Source organism: Silene latifolia, chromosome 7 (assembly GCF_048544455.1).
Source record: "Silene latifolia isolate original U9 population chromosome 7, ASM4854445v1, whole genome shotgun sequence".
NCBI lineage: Eukaryota > Viridiplantae > Streptophyta > Magnoliopsida > Caryophyllales > Caryophyllaceae > Silene > Silene latifolia.
This window is the reverse complement of record NC_133532.1, coordinates 105406348-105423928: the sequence shown is the minus strand read 5'-3', so window position 1 is coordinate 105423928 and position 17581 is coordinate 105406348. Positions and strand designations below refer to the sequence as shown.

At 38.2% G+C, this 17581-nt stretch overlaps 2 protein-coding genes across 3 annotated transcripts; both read left to right on the top strand.

Moving 5' to 3' along the window:
* The first annotated feature begins 5379 nt into the window (after nt 1–5379).
* Nucleotides 5380–7360, top strand: LOC141590471 (uncharacterized). The gene is made up of 3 exons (XM_074411063.1): nt 5380–5577; nt 6280–6423; nt 6545–7360. Exons 1-3 carry the CDS (start codon nt 5380–5382, stop codon nt 7358–7360), a joined length of 1158 nt encoding a protein of 385 aa, XP_074267164.1.
* Nucleotides 7361–9342: 1982 nt separating this feature from the next.
* Nucleotides 9343–16932, top strand: LOC141592466 (oligouridylate-binding protein 1-like). Of its 2 annotated transcripts, none has more exons than XM_074413150.1 (12): nt 9343–9790; nt 11512–11573; nt 11947–12049; nt 12133–12209; nt 12636–12697; nt 12810–12897; nt 13005–13080; nt 13166–13196; nt 13516–13635; nt 14604–14686; nt 15601–15774; nt 16489–16932. In XM_074413150.1, exons 1-12 carry the CDS (start codon nt 9659–9661, stop codon nt 16753–16755), a joined length of 1275 nt encoding a protein of 424 aa, XP_074269251.1. In that variant the 5' UTR covers nt 9343–9658; the 3' UTR covers nt 16756–16932. The 2 variants fall into 2 exon arrangements, with proteins under 2 accessions (XP_074269251.1, XP_074269250.1); XM_074413149.1 differs by having other exon boundaries at nt 14601–14686.
* The last annotated feature ends 649 nt before the right edge of the window (nt 16933–17581 follow it).

Below are 17581 nucleotides of genomic sequence, written 5' to 3'. Positions count from 1 at the left end.
GATTGCCCTTCTAAGAGATTGATGGCTTCATCAATATGGGTCGTTGCTGGGGCCTTGCCCTTAGACGATGAGGCCCCTTGGTACCCTTTCGGCCTTTCACCTCCCCTTATGACATCATCTTCTACCTTTATCCCGATTCTTATCAATTCTTTGAAAGAGCCAAAATTCTCGTATTTCGAGCATTGCGGTAAATAGGTCGTAGATTCTTTACGAACTTATCTACCATTTCAACTTCATCAGGCTTCTTGGCTAATTTCACGCTTTCAGCGCGCCATCTGGCAAGGAATTCAGTAAAGCCTTCTTTTTCTTTCTGTGTCATCACCTCCAACGTCCTTATATTGGTCTGAATCTCGACATTATCAGCATAGTGCTTACAGAACTCCACCGTAATATCTTCGAAAGTGGGAAAGTTCTTGAGGTTCAAATTATAGAACCACGCCTTCGGGTGTTCATCTAGAGATTGAGCGAAAATTTCAGAGAGCATGTCGTAGTACTCCTTCATGCTAAGTACCCTTATAGGCCTTAACATGGTGGACCGGATCTTCTGTGCCCTTAAACTTTGGGATATCAGTGAGTACCATGTTCGTGGGAAACTTATCCTGAACTGGGGCATAGGCCCTAGCATTTTCATAGTGGATGTTCTTCCCCTGGGAGAGTTTCAGACGGTCTTCGATGAATTTGAACCGTTTCTCTAGATCAGTCAGAGGTGGGGTAGGTGGAGGGGAATCTTCACCCAGCTTAGATTTGATTGCATCCATTCGGGTCATCATGAGGTTCACGGCCTCGGTGAGTTTGTTAACAGCATCTTCCATTGCTTGAAGTCGGGTTTTTGGCGGCCTTTCTACAAGAAAACCCCGAACCGAGTCAATATTTAAAGTAAGAGCCCCTGCACACTTAAGGACACGACACCAACTTGACTCAAACAAAGACTCGACTTAAGACTGACTAACCAAAAGGTTCGACTCACGGTTGGATTTAGACCTCGATTCATTTCAGACTCGACAAGACGACATGACTCAAGTTGTCATAGCTTGATTCTAAACTGGACTCGGTGTGAGTAAACCCGTGATTGGACTAACATAGCCCATAGGTTTAAGTGAAACGCCCTAAATGGCCTAGCTTGGACGTTTCTCTGGACTATCCTAGACCAAATGGTTGACCCACATGACTTGAATCCCAAGAGGTGAGCTTGGGTGACCCAACGAGGTCGTGTTCTAGACTCTCGGGGCAGAACACGCCTAGCCTAACACGGCCAGGACCCGGACACGACTCGACGCATTTCATGCTTGGTTAAGGTTCGAGAGGCATTTTGGATTGATTTTGAAAAATGAAGGATTGATTTGAAAATGAGATTTGAAATGGGCAGCATGCCGGCTATAAAAGCTCATTTTGGGCCGAAAAATCTAGTCCTATTTGGGCAGCATTCCGCGTTTTTAAAACCATGCTATTTTGAAAGTAAGTTATTCAAAAGTTCGGTTTTGAAATTGATATGGAAAATTTGAAAAGACTCGGGAAATTCACCTTGCACATTGTCATTCTCATGTTATAAGGATGTATGTTCCTAGACATTTCTAAGTCTCGGCAAGTCTTCTACAAAAAGGTCTATGCCCTCCATCCTTTTTGGGTCTTATAGAGCAAGGGCCTTTAGGTAGAGTACCTAGAAGAGAATCCCCACCATCAAGAACCACGACGAGGCGGAGCGGAAGCAAGCAATGTGCAAGTTCCTGGCATAGTGGGACGTCGCCCCCCACGCGTCACAAAGAAGCGCTGGGACGGCCCGGAAAAGTCCTTAAGGGTTTATGCATGAATCGTAGCACTACGAGTAATGTTTTACTTTCCAATACTTTCTTTTCAAGTTTCACCTCGGAGGAAAAGACCCTAGAAACAAAGTGTAACCAGTCCTCTTTTCCCAAATGAGTCGCCAAATCCGTGGACAACGCCCGCGGGAACTGCGTCCGCGGGATCCACACTAGGCATAATCGACTCGAGGTTCTTTCGAATCGAATTAAGACAAATTAGAGTCGCCACCAAGTTTTATGGGAACTTGGAACCGTTCAAGTCAACTTTACACCTTTCATCGAAAAGCATAAAGCCAATCGACTACGAGTGATTAAAGATAAAGACTTGTACCCTATATCACTCGATTAGAATGACTCTCGTAATCCAATGGTATTTAGACAGATCCACAAACCATAGATCTTGAGTAAGGGGTGAGGGTACGTGTTAGGAAGCCCATAAGGACACCTAACCCCGCCCGTCGATAACGGCCTCTACTAAGTCAAGTATCGGATTTCAAACAAGGTCGTAGCTACTGCGATATATGATATGCAAACATCGTTTTAAAACCCTAACATGTGACAACAATTTCTATGTCGTTTTAGATGCAACTAAACTAACTTTGTCAAAGTTGTAATTTAGCATGTGGGTTGATTAATCTAACAACACATAAAACGAAACAAACAAGGCTTAAGGGGAATGGGGGAGCCGTTGGGATCTACCCTATTACAACCCATGCATTTCATGCCGACACAACGAGAAATTAAAGATACAACTCGATCTAAAATACAACGCTAAACACAAAACCATACACGACACACTACATGGCCAATTTGACCTAGGAAAACGTGCACAAGGGGGGTGGCCCACGGCTTACATGACTCACGGCCTTGGGCCACTCCTCGTAATGTGTGCTTTCGCTTAATCTTATCGAATTAGACATTGGGTCACACACCAAAGCATGCATTAGCATAAATCGGGCCATGTTGCTTTAAACAACATGCGATTTACTACGCTCTTACATGAATTGGAGCACAACTATCTAACCAAATAAGACTAAGGTTTTTGTAAATCATTTGACTCGACCAAATAGAAAACTAATTACAAACGAATTACAAGAAACGACTCGATAAACAAAAGGTAATTACAAAATACGAAACAACGATGAATAAACGATATAAAGATGAAGCAAGAATAACAAAGGCACGGCCAAGCACACGGCCCCAGACACGGCCACCCTAGTTCCTAGGTTAGGTTCATTAGGTTAGATATATTTGCAAAGCGATATGGAAAATACATTAGAAATCGATGACAAAAGAGGTCAGAAGGCTTCGCCTAAAACCGAGTGTTCTACACGGCCTAAGGGGTCAAATTAGGTCAAGTTCGCTAATTAAATTAACTCGTCGAGTGTTAATAAGAAGGTTCTAAGCACGCACTCTTATACTAGTGAGAAATCATGTGAAAGGAGAGATGCATTCAATTAGGTTATAGAATTGTTAGTCGATTTTAATGCTTGTGTCGAAGCCACCTAACATGTCTAATTAGGTTATTAAATTGATCTAATGTCGTCTAAATGAGTCATATGTTAACAATCAGAGGTCGAACTAACATGCGAAGAGTCCTAGGGTAGGTCGATTTGAACGAAACAGGCAAGGGGTCAAAAGCGAGGAACGAAGTTAGAATTCGTTTTATTAATGCCCTACCTTGAACACGAGGATATGTAAATGAGACGGGGGATACGACCGACCGATGTGGCGGATTTCTTTCCCATCTCAAGTCAACGCGAGTGTTCATGGTGGTACTTTAACTCATACTCGGACTAAACTAGTTTCATAGTTAATGATATCAAACGATAAACAAAACGACAAACAATGTAAAACGAACAATAAAAAACAAACGTAAAAACAACGAAATAAAAAAGGAGAAGAGGAGGATTTGATGCACCCTCAACCTACATATATCTTTGACACCGTCTTGGGTCGTAATCGATGGTAGATTTTATCTCGAGAGGCCGTCGTCGACGAAGGAACAAAGCAAACAACACGTTTTTTGTAAATCTGGACAGCAACTTTCAAACTGCAATTTCTCACTCGTTTCACGGTGAAAATTAGATTTAAAAGATGTTTTGAAAACTATAAAGAGAGTAGAATAAAGATCTTAAAACAAACCACGCTCGTTCTGAGTTATTGGGCACGAAAAACGATCACAAACAGAACTGGACAGACAGGAAAAGCCGCGAAAACAGAGTGTATGGTGAAGAGGAGATTCGTGTACTCTCAAGATCAATTTGGCTCGTGAATCTTTATCTAAGATGTAGATGGATGTTATGTGGTTAATTAGGAACAAGAAACTCGAATTTTAATGGAGATTTGAAGGGGAAACGAATTGTATTTCGAGAGAGACACAAACTGTTTCAGTTTGGATGCCTCGGTTTTGTCGAGGGTTTTGAGAGGCAATTAGAGTTTGTTTCTGGAGTTTAATGCTTGTGAGTGACGGTAGTATGTATGGAGAACTTAGAGCCCTGAATGTATGGTGAAGAGGAGGTATTTATAGGGAGTTAAAATAGGGTTTAAGAGAGCAACAAGCAGTCGGGCTCGGTTTGCATAGCTGCTGTCCATCAGCTATTTCGTGGGGGTTTTTAGGGTTTGTATGGGGGGTTTGCTTGGTGGTTAAGCTAAGGTAATATGGGTAGGATACTAGGGTATGGTGTAGGGTTAATGGGCATGGGTTTAAGTGGTGTTTGGAGCGGGTTTGAGCACGCAAAACAGGGGGGGCTGCTTGTGTTATTTGCGGGCTGTTTATGGAGTATTTGGGACGGGAATTGGATGGGTTTTGTGGTGGGTTTAGTGATGGGTTGTTGTGGGTAATGAGGAGTAGGAATTGGATTGGTTGTGGCGGGTTTGGGTCAAGCTTTGAAGCAAACAAAACGGGTTGGAAGAGGGGAAAAGCTAACGCGGGTAAGGGGAAAGAGTTGGGTTGTTTTGTGTATGTTTGGGACGAGATTTGGAACGTGGGTATGGGGGTTCGAACTGGGGTTGGATAAGTGAAAGCCTAGGTCGGTTAGTGAACTCGAGATTCGTGCCAAATCGTAAAGAAAACGGGCTCAAAAACCGAGCTACGATGGAGCTCCAAAACGTGTGATCAAAACGAGTTTTCAACTTTCAAAATCGATCTTTCAAATCAATTAACACGTTAAAATAAATGATTTTTCAAATCAAAAATATATTTTATTTTCAATAAAATAAATTTAAGAAAATAAATTCAAATTAAAACAATAAAATGAATTCACTTTTTTAAAAAAAACATTTAATTTAAATATCATTTAAATTAATAAAATACTTCGTCAACAACGCTCATTCTACATCGTAAAACGAGCCCAAATAATGACAATGACAACTAAAGAATACATGTGTCCTATCATCATCGGGTGTTTGTCGGGTTCTCTATAAATTCCAATATCGACGGATACGGGTATCTACAGGTAGTATTGAGAGGCCTCCCCCTGTTTTCTAGAGAATGTATATATGTCTAAAGGCTTGCATAGAAGGGTTTGTGAAAGGATGTAGGCCTTTAATTGGCGTAGATGGTTGTCATCTTAAATGAATGTACCCTGATATGATCCTTGTTGTTGTGGCCATGGATGGTAACAATAACATATTTCCAGTAGCCTGGGCTGTTGTTGTGGTTGAAAATAAGGATAGTTGGAAGTGGTTCCTTAGCCTGCTGGTTAATGACATTGGTATGGAGGAAGCTCGTATGGAGGAAAGAGCTGGCATCACTTTCATGTCTGATAGGCAGAAGGTATACCATCTTTACCCATTTGATTAATTTTATTGCTTTTATACTCGCTCAATTCCTTCTTTCCCGTTAAGAACTCCTGGTAAAAACAGTTGCATTTTATCGGTGTTTAATCCCTCTGAACAAGTAAAACGGTAAAACAGAAAAAAAAAAAAAAAAAAAAGTATGTATTTATCATAAGCAAGTTTTTACTTTGGCCAGTAAAGATGAAACATATTTTGCGTATTTGGTAGCTCGACTAGCTTTATACAGCCAAGCAGCAGCCCACAAAAGTTCATCCTTCACAAAAAGAACCAATTAAAAAGGATAAGTGGGTGTTACTTTGATAATCATGAAATTTGTTAGGTTGGTTATGAACTAGTACCTGATAGCCAGAATAAGAGAAATAAAAAGGGCAAGAAGCTGAATAAGATCCTCGATACTTGTCTGCCAAGTCAAAGAGCTTCATACAATTAAAAAGTTCAAGTTAGTCGAAGATGTACATACTTGAGATAGTAGGAGTCACTTTGTAGTTAAGATGAGATTGGTCCTTGCCGTATCCATGTCTCAATAACCCAAATATATTTACTATTTATTCTTGATAATCGCAAAAAAAGTTTACAACTTGAGCATTAATATACTAACTACTGAGTTTACAAATTTATCCCTAGCATCGCTTTCTGCTTATTGAACTGAAATTGTGCATTTTACCGAAACCATCCATAGGGACTTCTAGATGCGTTAAAAGAGGTTGTCCCTAAAGCCGATGTAAGGTTTTGTGTTAGACACATTTGGGCTAATTTCAAGCTTCAGTTCCCTGGTCAAGCTTACAAGGATAGCTTTTGGAGAGCAGCTTGGGCAACAACACAGGTTAGTCACTTTCATATCTTTAATTTGAATCATGCTTTTTATGACTCAAAAAAACAAGTACTGCTTAGCTAACTGATCAGTTTCAATTTTGCTTAGCTAACTGACCAGTTTCAATTTGCAGGGCGAATTCAAATGTGCCCTTGAGGAAATCAAATCCTTGTCAACTGATGCATACAACTATGTTAATGGGATTCCCCCTGTCCATTGGAGTAGACATGCATTCTCAACAACCTGTAAGTCTAGCATGATTTTGAACAATTTATGTGAGACTTTTAATGCGGTGTTAAAGGATGCCAGGGATAAGCCTATCCTCACTTGTATGGAATGGTTGAGAAGATATGTAATGAAGAAAATGTCGGAAAAAAGAGATGGAGTTTTAAAGTACGAGAAGCCCTTCATGCCCTATATTTATAAATGCTTCGAAAGGTTAACAAGTGAGACAAGATATTGCAAAATCCACAAAGCTGTAGACAACAAGTTTGAGGTAGACTACAAGGGAAATAGTTGGGCTGTCAATCTAGAGGATAAAACCTGCAACTGTAGGCATTGGCAGTTGGTTGGAATACCATGCACACATGATATGGCTTGCATACACAACCAAAGGATGAGGCCTATACACTTTGTTGATAAGGCATACTCAAGGGAGACGTACTTGTTAGCCTATACTCCCGTAGTGAATCCAATGCCCGGAGTAAGCGAATGGGAGAGGACGGACCATGTACAACCATTACCTCCCTCCATGAGAAAGATGCCTGGGAGACCATCAAATAAGAAGCGAAGAAAGGAAGCTGATGAGGCATCTAAAAGAAAAAAGGCAAAGAGGTCAGTTAAGTGTGGCAATTGTGGAACACTTGGTCACAATATCAAAAGTTGTAAAAATGCACCATCTGGCATCTGCAACTCAATCAAAGAACAAAGGCGGAAGACCTCCAACTAATTCAGCTTGGGTAAAGGCGGTAAAAAAGAAAAGTGATGCAAAGAAGGCAAAAGCAACACATGATCAAACCATTTTGAGCCAAACTGGGAGCCAACCATCTTTGGATTAATAAACTTAGGCTAGATGGTCATTTAGTGAAACTGTCAATGAAATTAATTTTTGGGTAATCTAGAAACAGTCTAGATCTATTTAAGTCTATTTTGTATCAATTACTTACTTGTCTTAGCTGCCATTAACTCGAACTTCGGAGCCTGTTATTGTATCACTTAGCGAATTTGCTTTTTGACGAAGAGCAGCACAAAAGTTTAGCTTGATTTTAAGCAAACTATTACTCTTTATATATGATGTTCAAAATGTGTGAGTGTCGCCAGTAGTATTTCATATGCACTGAGTTCAGGTTGTGCGAAAATTTTTGTGTGTTGCATAGCCAATAACATCACCTTCAAGATTCTTGTTTTTTCGTTTTAATTTCCTTGGTGTATGTAAAATTCATAAAATCGATTAGATAGGACCACTATCATACAATATTTCTACCTTAAAGTCGAAAATCAATTGGTGATGAAAGTGATAATAGCCGTCGGAAAGCGGGCAGTAGCATTTCGTATATCAGCAGACACAACATCGTTTGTGGGGAAGTGGGAAGTGATAATCATCAGACACAACGAAGATTTTCATACTTAACAACACCGTCTGACAACATTACAAACTTAACACCGTCTTTCACCATTACAAATTCATCTTAATACACTAACATTACATATTTCATTCATGCTAACTGAATGAAAAAGCTTAGTTACCAAACATCATACTTATGCACAAGCAAAAGCACCCAAATAAAAGTGCATAACATAGAATTAGCACCCCCTTAAATTGTTCTACACCTCTACGAAAATTATCTTGCTCAACTAACTCCTTGTTCCTGAGTCTCAACACTTCATTTTCAGCAGCGGTTTTTGAAAATTGATCAATGATAAATGATCTGCTAGTAACAACACTTAAAAAAGCATTTTCCATCTTCGCTTTTGCTTCTACAAGTTGTTCAATTGCGTCCTTTTGCCATTGAGTTTCAGGTTCTTCAATCCATTTGAAATATCTACAACCAAGACGCTCATTGCTCATACTGTAAAATTTACATCCTTCATACCTCTTCCCAAGTTCCCATAGTTGTCTGGATCAAGAGACTTACAAACTTTCACTTGAAATCCGCACTTACACTTGCTAAGAGCTGAACCTTGAATCTTATTTCCACTTGACGCCATATCCACTAGTATAGATAAACAAAACCTGCTCAAAAGAAAAAAAACAGACAATATTGCATAATTATAAACCTGAACGAAAATCATTTACAAATGTCGAGAATTAACCACAAATTTTTTGAGGGAAGAATTAAAAAAAAAAAAATCCCCAGGAGAAATGTAATATTTCATAAGCTCAATGAGAATTAACCAAAATTATTAACAGAAAATACCGGAATAATGTATACAAAAAATGGAAGAAATCCGGAAACACGGATATGCAATCGTAAACGAAATTAAAGAGAAATTCATACCATAAACTACCTAATTCGTAAATCAAAAACATTACAAAGTATTTAATAGAAACAAACCTTTGATTTTTCAAGTTAAGGAAGATGAGAGAGCGCTCCAACAATTTTGGGTTTTAGGGTTCTTAGAAAGCAATGAATGAACTGAGAATTAATTGGGGTTTTAGTGGAATAAGTAATCGTGAGATTGACTAATCATTGTTGTAGGTAAGGGCAAGTTGGGTATTTAGCGTAAATCGTAACTTAAGAAGACGAAAAATATGAAAATCGATACTCGGGATTAAAATACGGTGGTGATTGGAAAGTATACGTGAAGTTGGGGGGTTATTTGTAAAAATGTAAATACGTGGTGGTAATTTGTAAAAATACGTACGTGGTGGTTATTTGTAATTTTTCTTTTTTTTTAAAAAAAAAAAAAACATAAAAATATAAAATCAATGATCGTCTTCTAAATTGACGACACCTTCGCCCTGTTCCTCCTCGTTTCTCTCTCCTATTTTTCTTCATCTTTTTTTTTTCTTCCTCACTTTTTGAGGGCTTTTTTCTTTTTTTTTTTCTTTTCAAATTTCTTTTTCCATTTTTGCAAACCCATTTTCTCATTTTTGTTCATCATTGTATATTTCCAATTTTTATTTGGAAATTTCTTCCCTTTTTTGTTTTGTTTATTACAATACATATAGATAAAGTAATAAATAAAACCCTAAATAGTTTGATCTTTAAAATTTAGGAATAAAATCAATAAATATAAAATTAAAATGCAACAACAACAACAAAGGTTGATGAAGCAGCAACAATCCATGATGCAACAACAAGCATTGATGCAACAACAGATGCTTCAGCAACAAGCTTCACTCTATCATCCTGCTCTTCTTGCTCCTCCCCCTCAGGTTATTTGTTAATGATTTTTATTCATTTTATATTTGAATTTTTATGATTTTTGGTAAATGATTGATGGGTTTTTGATGGGTGTTTCGATATGATGAATTTTAGCCTGTATTAGTGATAAAGAAACGATCTTTATTGAAAAAAAAGGTTTATGTTGGTGGGAAATTTGATTATAGTATAGAGGTGGATAGAAGTTGAAGAACCCTTGTTTCGACATTTATGTTAGTATTCTCCGTTCCATTTGATTGTTTACGTTTTTTAAAATATGTGAAGGGAATTTGGAAAACGTTTACGGGGTATAATCGAATAGATGTTTAATTTCATCCAATGTGGAGTAAGTGTCTGTTATGATTTTGAGCATGTCTTCTCATTTGTTAGACATTTGTAACTCTCTGTTAAGAGTACACATGTTTTATATATCTGCCAGAAAAAAAGTAATGTAAGTTTGCAATTAAATTTAGTCTCGACCCTCGAGGCTTGTCGACTGAAGTCTGAAGATATAAAGTTGGCTCAATAAGGTGTGAGTTACATAGCTCAATGTTTACTGTATACATGTAGTTGGTTGATTTTGGGAGGATCCATTTTAGATGCGAGTTACTTTGTGCAATGTCCCATCGAATACCTTAGTCATGTTTAGTGGCATAGCAGTATAGCGCCATACATGTATCCACTCGTTTCAAAGCGCGGCTTCATGTTTTGTTTAGCAGATTGTTGTGTTGAGGTGAATTAGAGGTAGCTGGCTTGAAGGTTTTTTTTTTTTAAGGAGCATAACTAATTTGGGTGGTTATTCAACTTTCTGCATTCTTCCTTTTTGTATGATTTGTCCGGTTAGTGTGGTAGGGATTTATTTGTTTTCAGTACATAGTATGTAGTGATGTGTCTCTCTGAAAAGAGGAATTATCAGATATGAATGCACTTCTCAGCTGCATAGCATAAGGTTTGGTACCTTAGGCCTTCTTTGGATTGGAAAAAAGGAGGGAAAGGGAGGGAAGGGAAAGGAAGGGAAGGGGAGGGGAAGGAGAATGGATGAGGTGATTTTCCCTCCAAATCTTTCCAATGTTGCTGGGAAATAATTTGCCTTCTAGGAGGGAAATGGAGGGATCCATTTTCCCTCTCCTCCAAAATCCTTTCACCTTCATTTTGCTAACCAAAAAGTGGTTTGTTACCTTAGGGTTTGTTTGGATAGCACAAGTGGAGGGAAAGGGAGGGGAGGGGGAAGGAGGGAAGAGAAAGGGAGGGAAGGGAAGGGGAGGGGGAATGGGGTGTGAGTGTTTGGATACAATTTCCTTCCAAATCTTGCCTATTATGGAGAGATTTTGATAAGACTTGGAGGAGGGAAAATGGATCCCTCCAAATGCCTCCCCCTCCAAAGTCCAAATCCCTTACTCTCCCTCCCTTTCTTTTCCCTCCAAATCCCTCAATCCAAACACACCCTTAATGTCTAGTTCTATGGAAATTTGCTTAAGCTATCTCAATAAGTGATCATAGATTTAGATAATGATGTTTTCGTTATCTATTTTTTTTTTACCCTAGTCTTTTTATCATCTTGGTCTTTTTACACATCAGCATTAGTATCAGTTTTTTTGGACGGCATATCTCTCGTCATGCCTACATGTTTATGAAAGAATATAGCATATTCACGTCAGATTTAGTAGGATTTTTTTAACAAGTAGGATACTAGAATCTCTTTCTTTTTCTCTTGTTTTACATTTTTATTTTGCAGATAGAGACAATTTTGAGTGGAAATCTGCCACCTGGGTTTGATGCAAGTGCATGCCGCAGTGTGTGAGTGCTTATTAGATTTTTTTTTCTTCTTTTTTTTTTTTTACCTTTTCTTTTCATATTTTTGACGAATAGATTTGAGTCAGGAAATTTGAGTCAGGAACTTAGGGGACTTTTTTTCATAGTATTGACATGGGGTTGGAGTGATTCACAGTTTTGAAGTTAGCTTTTGTCCTACCTTGCTTGTGAAGAGTGTCTTTTTTCATAATCTGTTACAGTTCTATTGTTCATAATTCTTAGTTTTATTGGCGAATACTGATGATATGTTAATGCGTACATATGCTGCACTTTTCTTTGGATGGGCGTTCTGTATCTTGCTTGGTCTAGTATCATTAAAACGTATGTTTGTATTTCGATTGGATGGGATATGATTCAGGTACATTGGGAACATTCACCCCCAAGTCACTGAACCACTTCTGCAGGAGGTTTTCACAGGCACTGGTCCGATTGAAGGGTGCAAGCTGATTCGGAAGGAGAAAGTAGGTCTTTCTCATTTTCAAATGTTGTAATACCTATTTAGCTGTAAAAAAGTAAAATACCCATTGTTTTCTTGTTTTGTCAGTCGTCCTATGGCTTTGTGGACTACTATGATCGCAGATCAGCTAGCCTTGCTATTTTGTCTCTCAATGGGCGGCATCTGTAAGTTTTTTTTAACATGATTGGTTTACTTTGTTCCCCAATTTCTTATTGCTAGTTAAGTATTATGCTTGTTAGGATCGGGGGATTTTATTACGGAGTAATGGAAGGAAATCAAAGGAAATAGAGGTAGTGATAGTGGACACTTGATAGAGGAAATGATGAGAGGGTAATATTTATCCTATGAAGGGGTGAGTTCCCCACTTCCCTCTTTCGGTAATGTATTACCCCCACGTGGGAGTAATAGCTTCCCCACGATGGTTTCACCCTCTCTTCACCACCCATTTATCTCCCCTTCATTTCGTTCACATTCGTCCTTTTCATATTTGCTTGACTTTCATTACCCCATAACAGTTATGCTTAGTTTGAGCTAACCCTTATCGAGTTGCCTAGTTTTTAAGTTAATGTGTTCTAAAATATAATTTTCAGGTTTGGTCAACCTATCAAAGTTAACTGGGCATACGCTAGTAGTCAGAGGGAGGATACATCAAGTATGTGGACAATTTTCTTTACTGCCAGCAGTCTGTTCTGGTAATAAGGGCCAAACAGAAGATGACTGCTTGGAGTCGAATGTATTCTGATATGGTCTCTTCCTTGGTGCAGCCCATCATAACGTATTTGTAGGAGACCTTAGTCCCGAGGTTACAGATGCCACACTCTTTCAGTGCTTCTCTGTTTATCCAACCTGCTCGTAAGTCATGTTTTGATCCTTTAGTTTCTTCTGCATTTCTGTTCAGTCACTTGTTACTATTGCTCTATTGGGCGTTGAATTGGGTTTTCAACTTTTTGTGGTTGCAGAGATGCCCGGGTCATGTGGGATCAGAAGACTGGGCGTTCTAGGGGATTTGGGTTTGTTTCATTTAGGAACCAACAGGTACAATTGAACTTTGAATTTGCCTGAGGTATTTTTGAAATATCTGATGTGATTTCTGTACTTATGTTTGCATTACATTTTGTAGGATGCTCAGAGTGCAATTAATGACCTAAATGGTATGGCCCATTCATTTTTTTTCTTTTTCTTGTAAACGTTGAGTCAGCTGTCATTTGCCTACCTTTTGTAGTGAACAGTTGATTGTTGACGAATTAGCTTGTTATTGGTCATATATGTGTATGGCATATGAGGCACTACTCACTAGGGTAATGATAGGCTGATAGCGAATTAGCGACGATATAGGTATAGTACTATAGTGTATGTTGTTAGATTTTGTAAGCTTTCGTGCTTCTTGCTTGGGTGCATTGTAAACATTTCCTTTTGGCATATTAGCCCACCATTATTATTTTTTTAACATGTCGTCTCTGTTCTGTGTAGGAAAATGGCTTGGAAGTAGACAAATTCGCTGTAACTGGGCCACAAAGGGAGCTTCTGGCAATGATGACAATCAGAGCATAGATTCGAAGAGCGTCGTGGAAGTCACTTATGGAACATCTGGTAAGTCTGCAATGATGACAATCACAACTTGAATGGGATTGTAAATCTTTTCTTCATATTCATATCCACAACTCCTCCATAGCATGAGCCAGTAGTCGACATTTAATAGTCAGAAGTCAGAACTTCCGTTGTGAAAGTAGAATTAGTTCATGTACAAAGGTTACAAATTCTAGTAAGATAAGTTATAGAATAAGATATGACAAATTGAAACTGAAGGTAACAAATTGCTTTTGAAAGAATATTCCCATCCTTCAACTCAAAAGTTTGGGGAAAGAGGGAGCAACAAAGGCAGACCTACTTACCTCTGAACCACTGTGTGTGTGGGTTAGTCGGTCAGAACCGTGTAATTATATCCCTTAGGTTCGAAATACCAGAGGGGATTATTGTGTAGGCTACTTTGAGGCGTCTTTCTGGTTGAATGCCAATTCTCTAATCATGGATTCTCTCCTAATCTCCAAACCATGTAAGAATTATTTCCTTATGGGCCAGTAAGCTATTTATAAAATAAGTACATTTTCTTCCACATCAAAAATTGTCCAACCCCGTCCATGCTTGGAAAAAGAAGATGAGGATATTAAAAATAATAATGAGATTAAAGGGCAATGTTTTTTTTAGGCAAATTAAAGTGCAAAGTTGGGTAATAAACAAAATAATAGTGCAGGTTTTATTAGGTAGATTATGGCCTTAATATATGAGGCATGTCGGAATCACATAAGAACAATGTTGTACTCTTCCACTTCAAGCGACCTACCTTAATTTTGTGAGCCACTTCTCCGTCCAATTCACCACCCCTTTTGGATAATAAATCCTAATCACTGAAAAAGTTGGATTCTTCAATAATCCGAACCTTTAGAGTGAAAGAACGTGTTTGAAAACTACACGGGTTATTTTTCTTTGGAACATTGTGTTTTGTATTTAATCACTACTATCGTGCTGGACCGTTAAATGTTGACTTTGATGTGCAGAAGATGGCCAGGAAAAGACAAATGAGGATGGTCCAGAGAACAATCCACAGTATACCACTGTATATGTTGGCAACCTTGCTATGGAGGCAAGTCAACTCTACTTATTTAATTTGATGCCAATGTAAATATGAGATATCTTTGAGCCATTATGCTGCGATGATTTTTTACTTATTAGATCTTTTTAATCATAGATTGATAGTTTGTTATCTAAAACTGGTTGACAATAGGGTTGTCATGGACTTGTTGAAGTGAGGTAAATAAGGTGTTTGCATCTGCATGCTGAAAAGATGGTTTATATATTCCATTCAGTATTAACCTAAGGCTAATCAGCATAATTCACTCATGGCTTGGATTTTTTTTTTTTTGCTGTAATGCTGTGCATGTGAAGTTTCCATTTCTAATGGCGTAATGGGGCCTAAGACTCCGTATTCTCTAAACACGGTTCTTACCATAAGTATACCGAAGCAATCTCTTTGCGTACATCAGACACCCCTTATCCTGCCATTACGCCATAGGTGCGATCCTTTGAGGCATTGGGATAATGTTGTATTGTTTTGCATGGGAGTTTGGTGCTGACTTTGCTAAAAAAAGGCTTCAAACATTACAATGCTGGTGTAGAATCAGTTATTTTCAATATAAATACCTGGTTTGGCCATTCATCGTTTATATTTGGATGTCAAAACAATGTTTTTCACGAAGATGTAAATATGTTGTACTTTAGTGTCAGTGAAGTTCTTGAAATTATTTCAGAACCAAAAGTAATTACATTAGTGTTGTTGATATTATTAGTTGGTGTGATGCTGTAAACTGGAGTGATACACTAAAAAAGGACCATCAATTAAAGTGATACTCAATTACTCTATTTACATTGGCCCATTTCATAGTTTCTTGCGGCATGACATTTGGAATCATGAGTTAATCACACCTATGTATTTACTCTATACAATTTATGACATATGTCTTCTCTTTATGGAACTCATTTCTTTTGATTTCCCACCAGGCGACTTCAGTTGATCTTCATCGCCATTTTCATGCCCTAGGTGCTGGTGTTATTGAAGATGTTCGGGTGCAAAGGGATAAAGGCTTTGGTTTTGTGAGATACAGCACTCACTTGGAAGCTGCTCGGGCTATCCAACTTGGAAATACACGTCCCCTTTTCGGAAAACCTATTAAGGTAATTTGAATGCTTTACATTACAAAGAGCACATTGGTGAGATAGCATCATGATGAGATGATGCAAGGGGTTAATATAAGTAATCACTTATAGTATCACACTTGCACAAGACAATATGTCTTCTTTTTAATTTTGTAATTCCTTTTACTCGTTTGCATGCATTTTGAAGAATTCAACATTATTTAGCATGCTCATTCTTATGAAACTAATATCCACCTATGCTGTTATAGAAATGGTTATGAATTAGTAAAAGCTTGAAAGTGGGAAGTCATTTAGCATAAATTATTTTTTTGGCCTAGTTCTTTTTTTTATCAGGGCCGTTTTTCCCAGCCCAAAAAAGAAATGGATTGGAAACATTACAATGGATAAAAAAGGGTTTAATGTTTACATCAGTTTTGCATTATCATTGCAGTGTTCGTCTTTGTTGAGGTCATTCTTGCCTTAATTGTTACTTACATCGTTGCCTTAGAAGAGTGTTCTGAAGCGTGCTGTTACATGTATCGTAAATTCTTTGATTCGTGCTGCAGCTTGATTCTTCTTTATCCTTGTGACTTATCTTAAGTGTGGAATAACTATTAAACAATATATTAAGTACAACTTTTATTAATGGTAAATTTCAGAATTTCTATTCACGAGACATTTCCCACGAGACTAACTGTTAACTTTAATGCTATTAGCCTGTTATAGTGACATGGTGTCTGATCCTTATTGCAGTGTTCTTGGGGTAGTAAGCCTACTCCACCGGGAACAAGCTCAACACCGCTTCCTCCACCTGTGCCACAAGTCTTCTCTCCAGCTGATCTTGTTGCCTATGAAAGGCAGCTGGCGATGGCCAAAATGGTTGGCACACAACCAGTAATGGGTCAAATTCCAATGAAACCAGGTGCCATGGGAATGGGTGGGCCTGGAGCTAGTCAGCCAATATACGACGGTGGGTACCCTAATATGGCTACTTCACAGCACCTCATGTATTATCGTTAACTCCTTATTCCCTTAACCATTCCCATTCCTGGGAATATGGAATGTTTTATAGTGTTTTTCCGTCTTTTTGGGTCTCGAACTGTTGGGTTTGATTTTCTGTGTTTCATACAAATCTATAAAACATGAACTGTTGTACGAATTGTATCAATGTTGCGTCATATATAAACTTCACATGCAGAGCTCGTGTACTGTATAAAAGCTTGTAGACGTAGTTGTGATATTCTGATTTACTTGGTACAAAATGAGTATGTTGGGTCATATTATAACCGCCAAGTAGGTGTAGCATGATACTATATAAAGCCGTATTATCGACATACGATCAATTTGTACACATTTTGTTTTTCAAGGAAAACGACCCTTGCGAGTGGCCACTCTCTCATTTTGTAAAGGTTTTGAAGGTAAACTGAAACCAATTTTCTATTTAGCAAGATTAGCCTGGGACAGCCGACACTGCAATCGTACTCTACGGTTTCCGCGTGATATAGGGTTAGATCAGCTTTGATTTGGGAATATTTTGGTTGAGATTTCATTCGCTCACTCTAAATCTTATGAGGATGGACTATGAGACAAGAAGTTTACATCATCTTCGACATTCATTGTGTAATGGATGTGTTGCTTACATCATCTTCATAATCTAACAAAATTACTTTAAACATAAAGTCATAAACCTATATCTGAAGCTAATAAGCTTATTTTTTTATCTAGATTGAAAAGTTCCCACAAGGTTTTTTTTTCAATCAAAATTACTTGCGGAATTTAGTTGTTCTACAGGATAATACTTGTGTGTAGTAGTATCAATATAAATGACATTAGGGGGTTTGCTTGC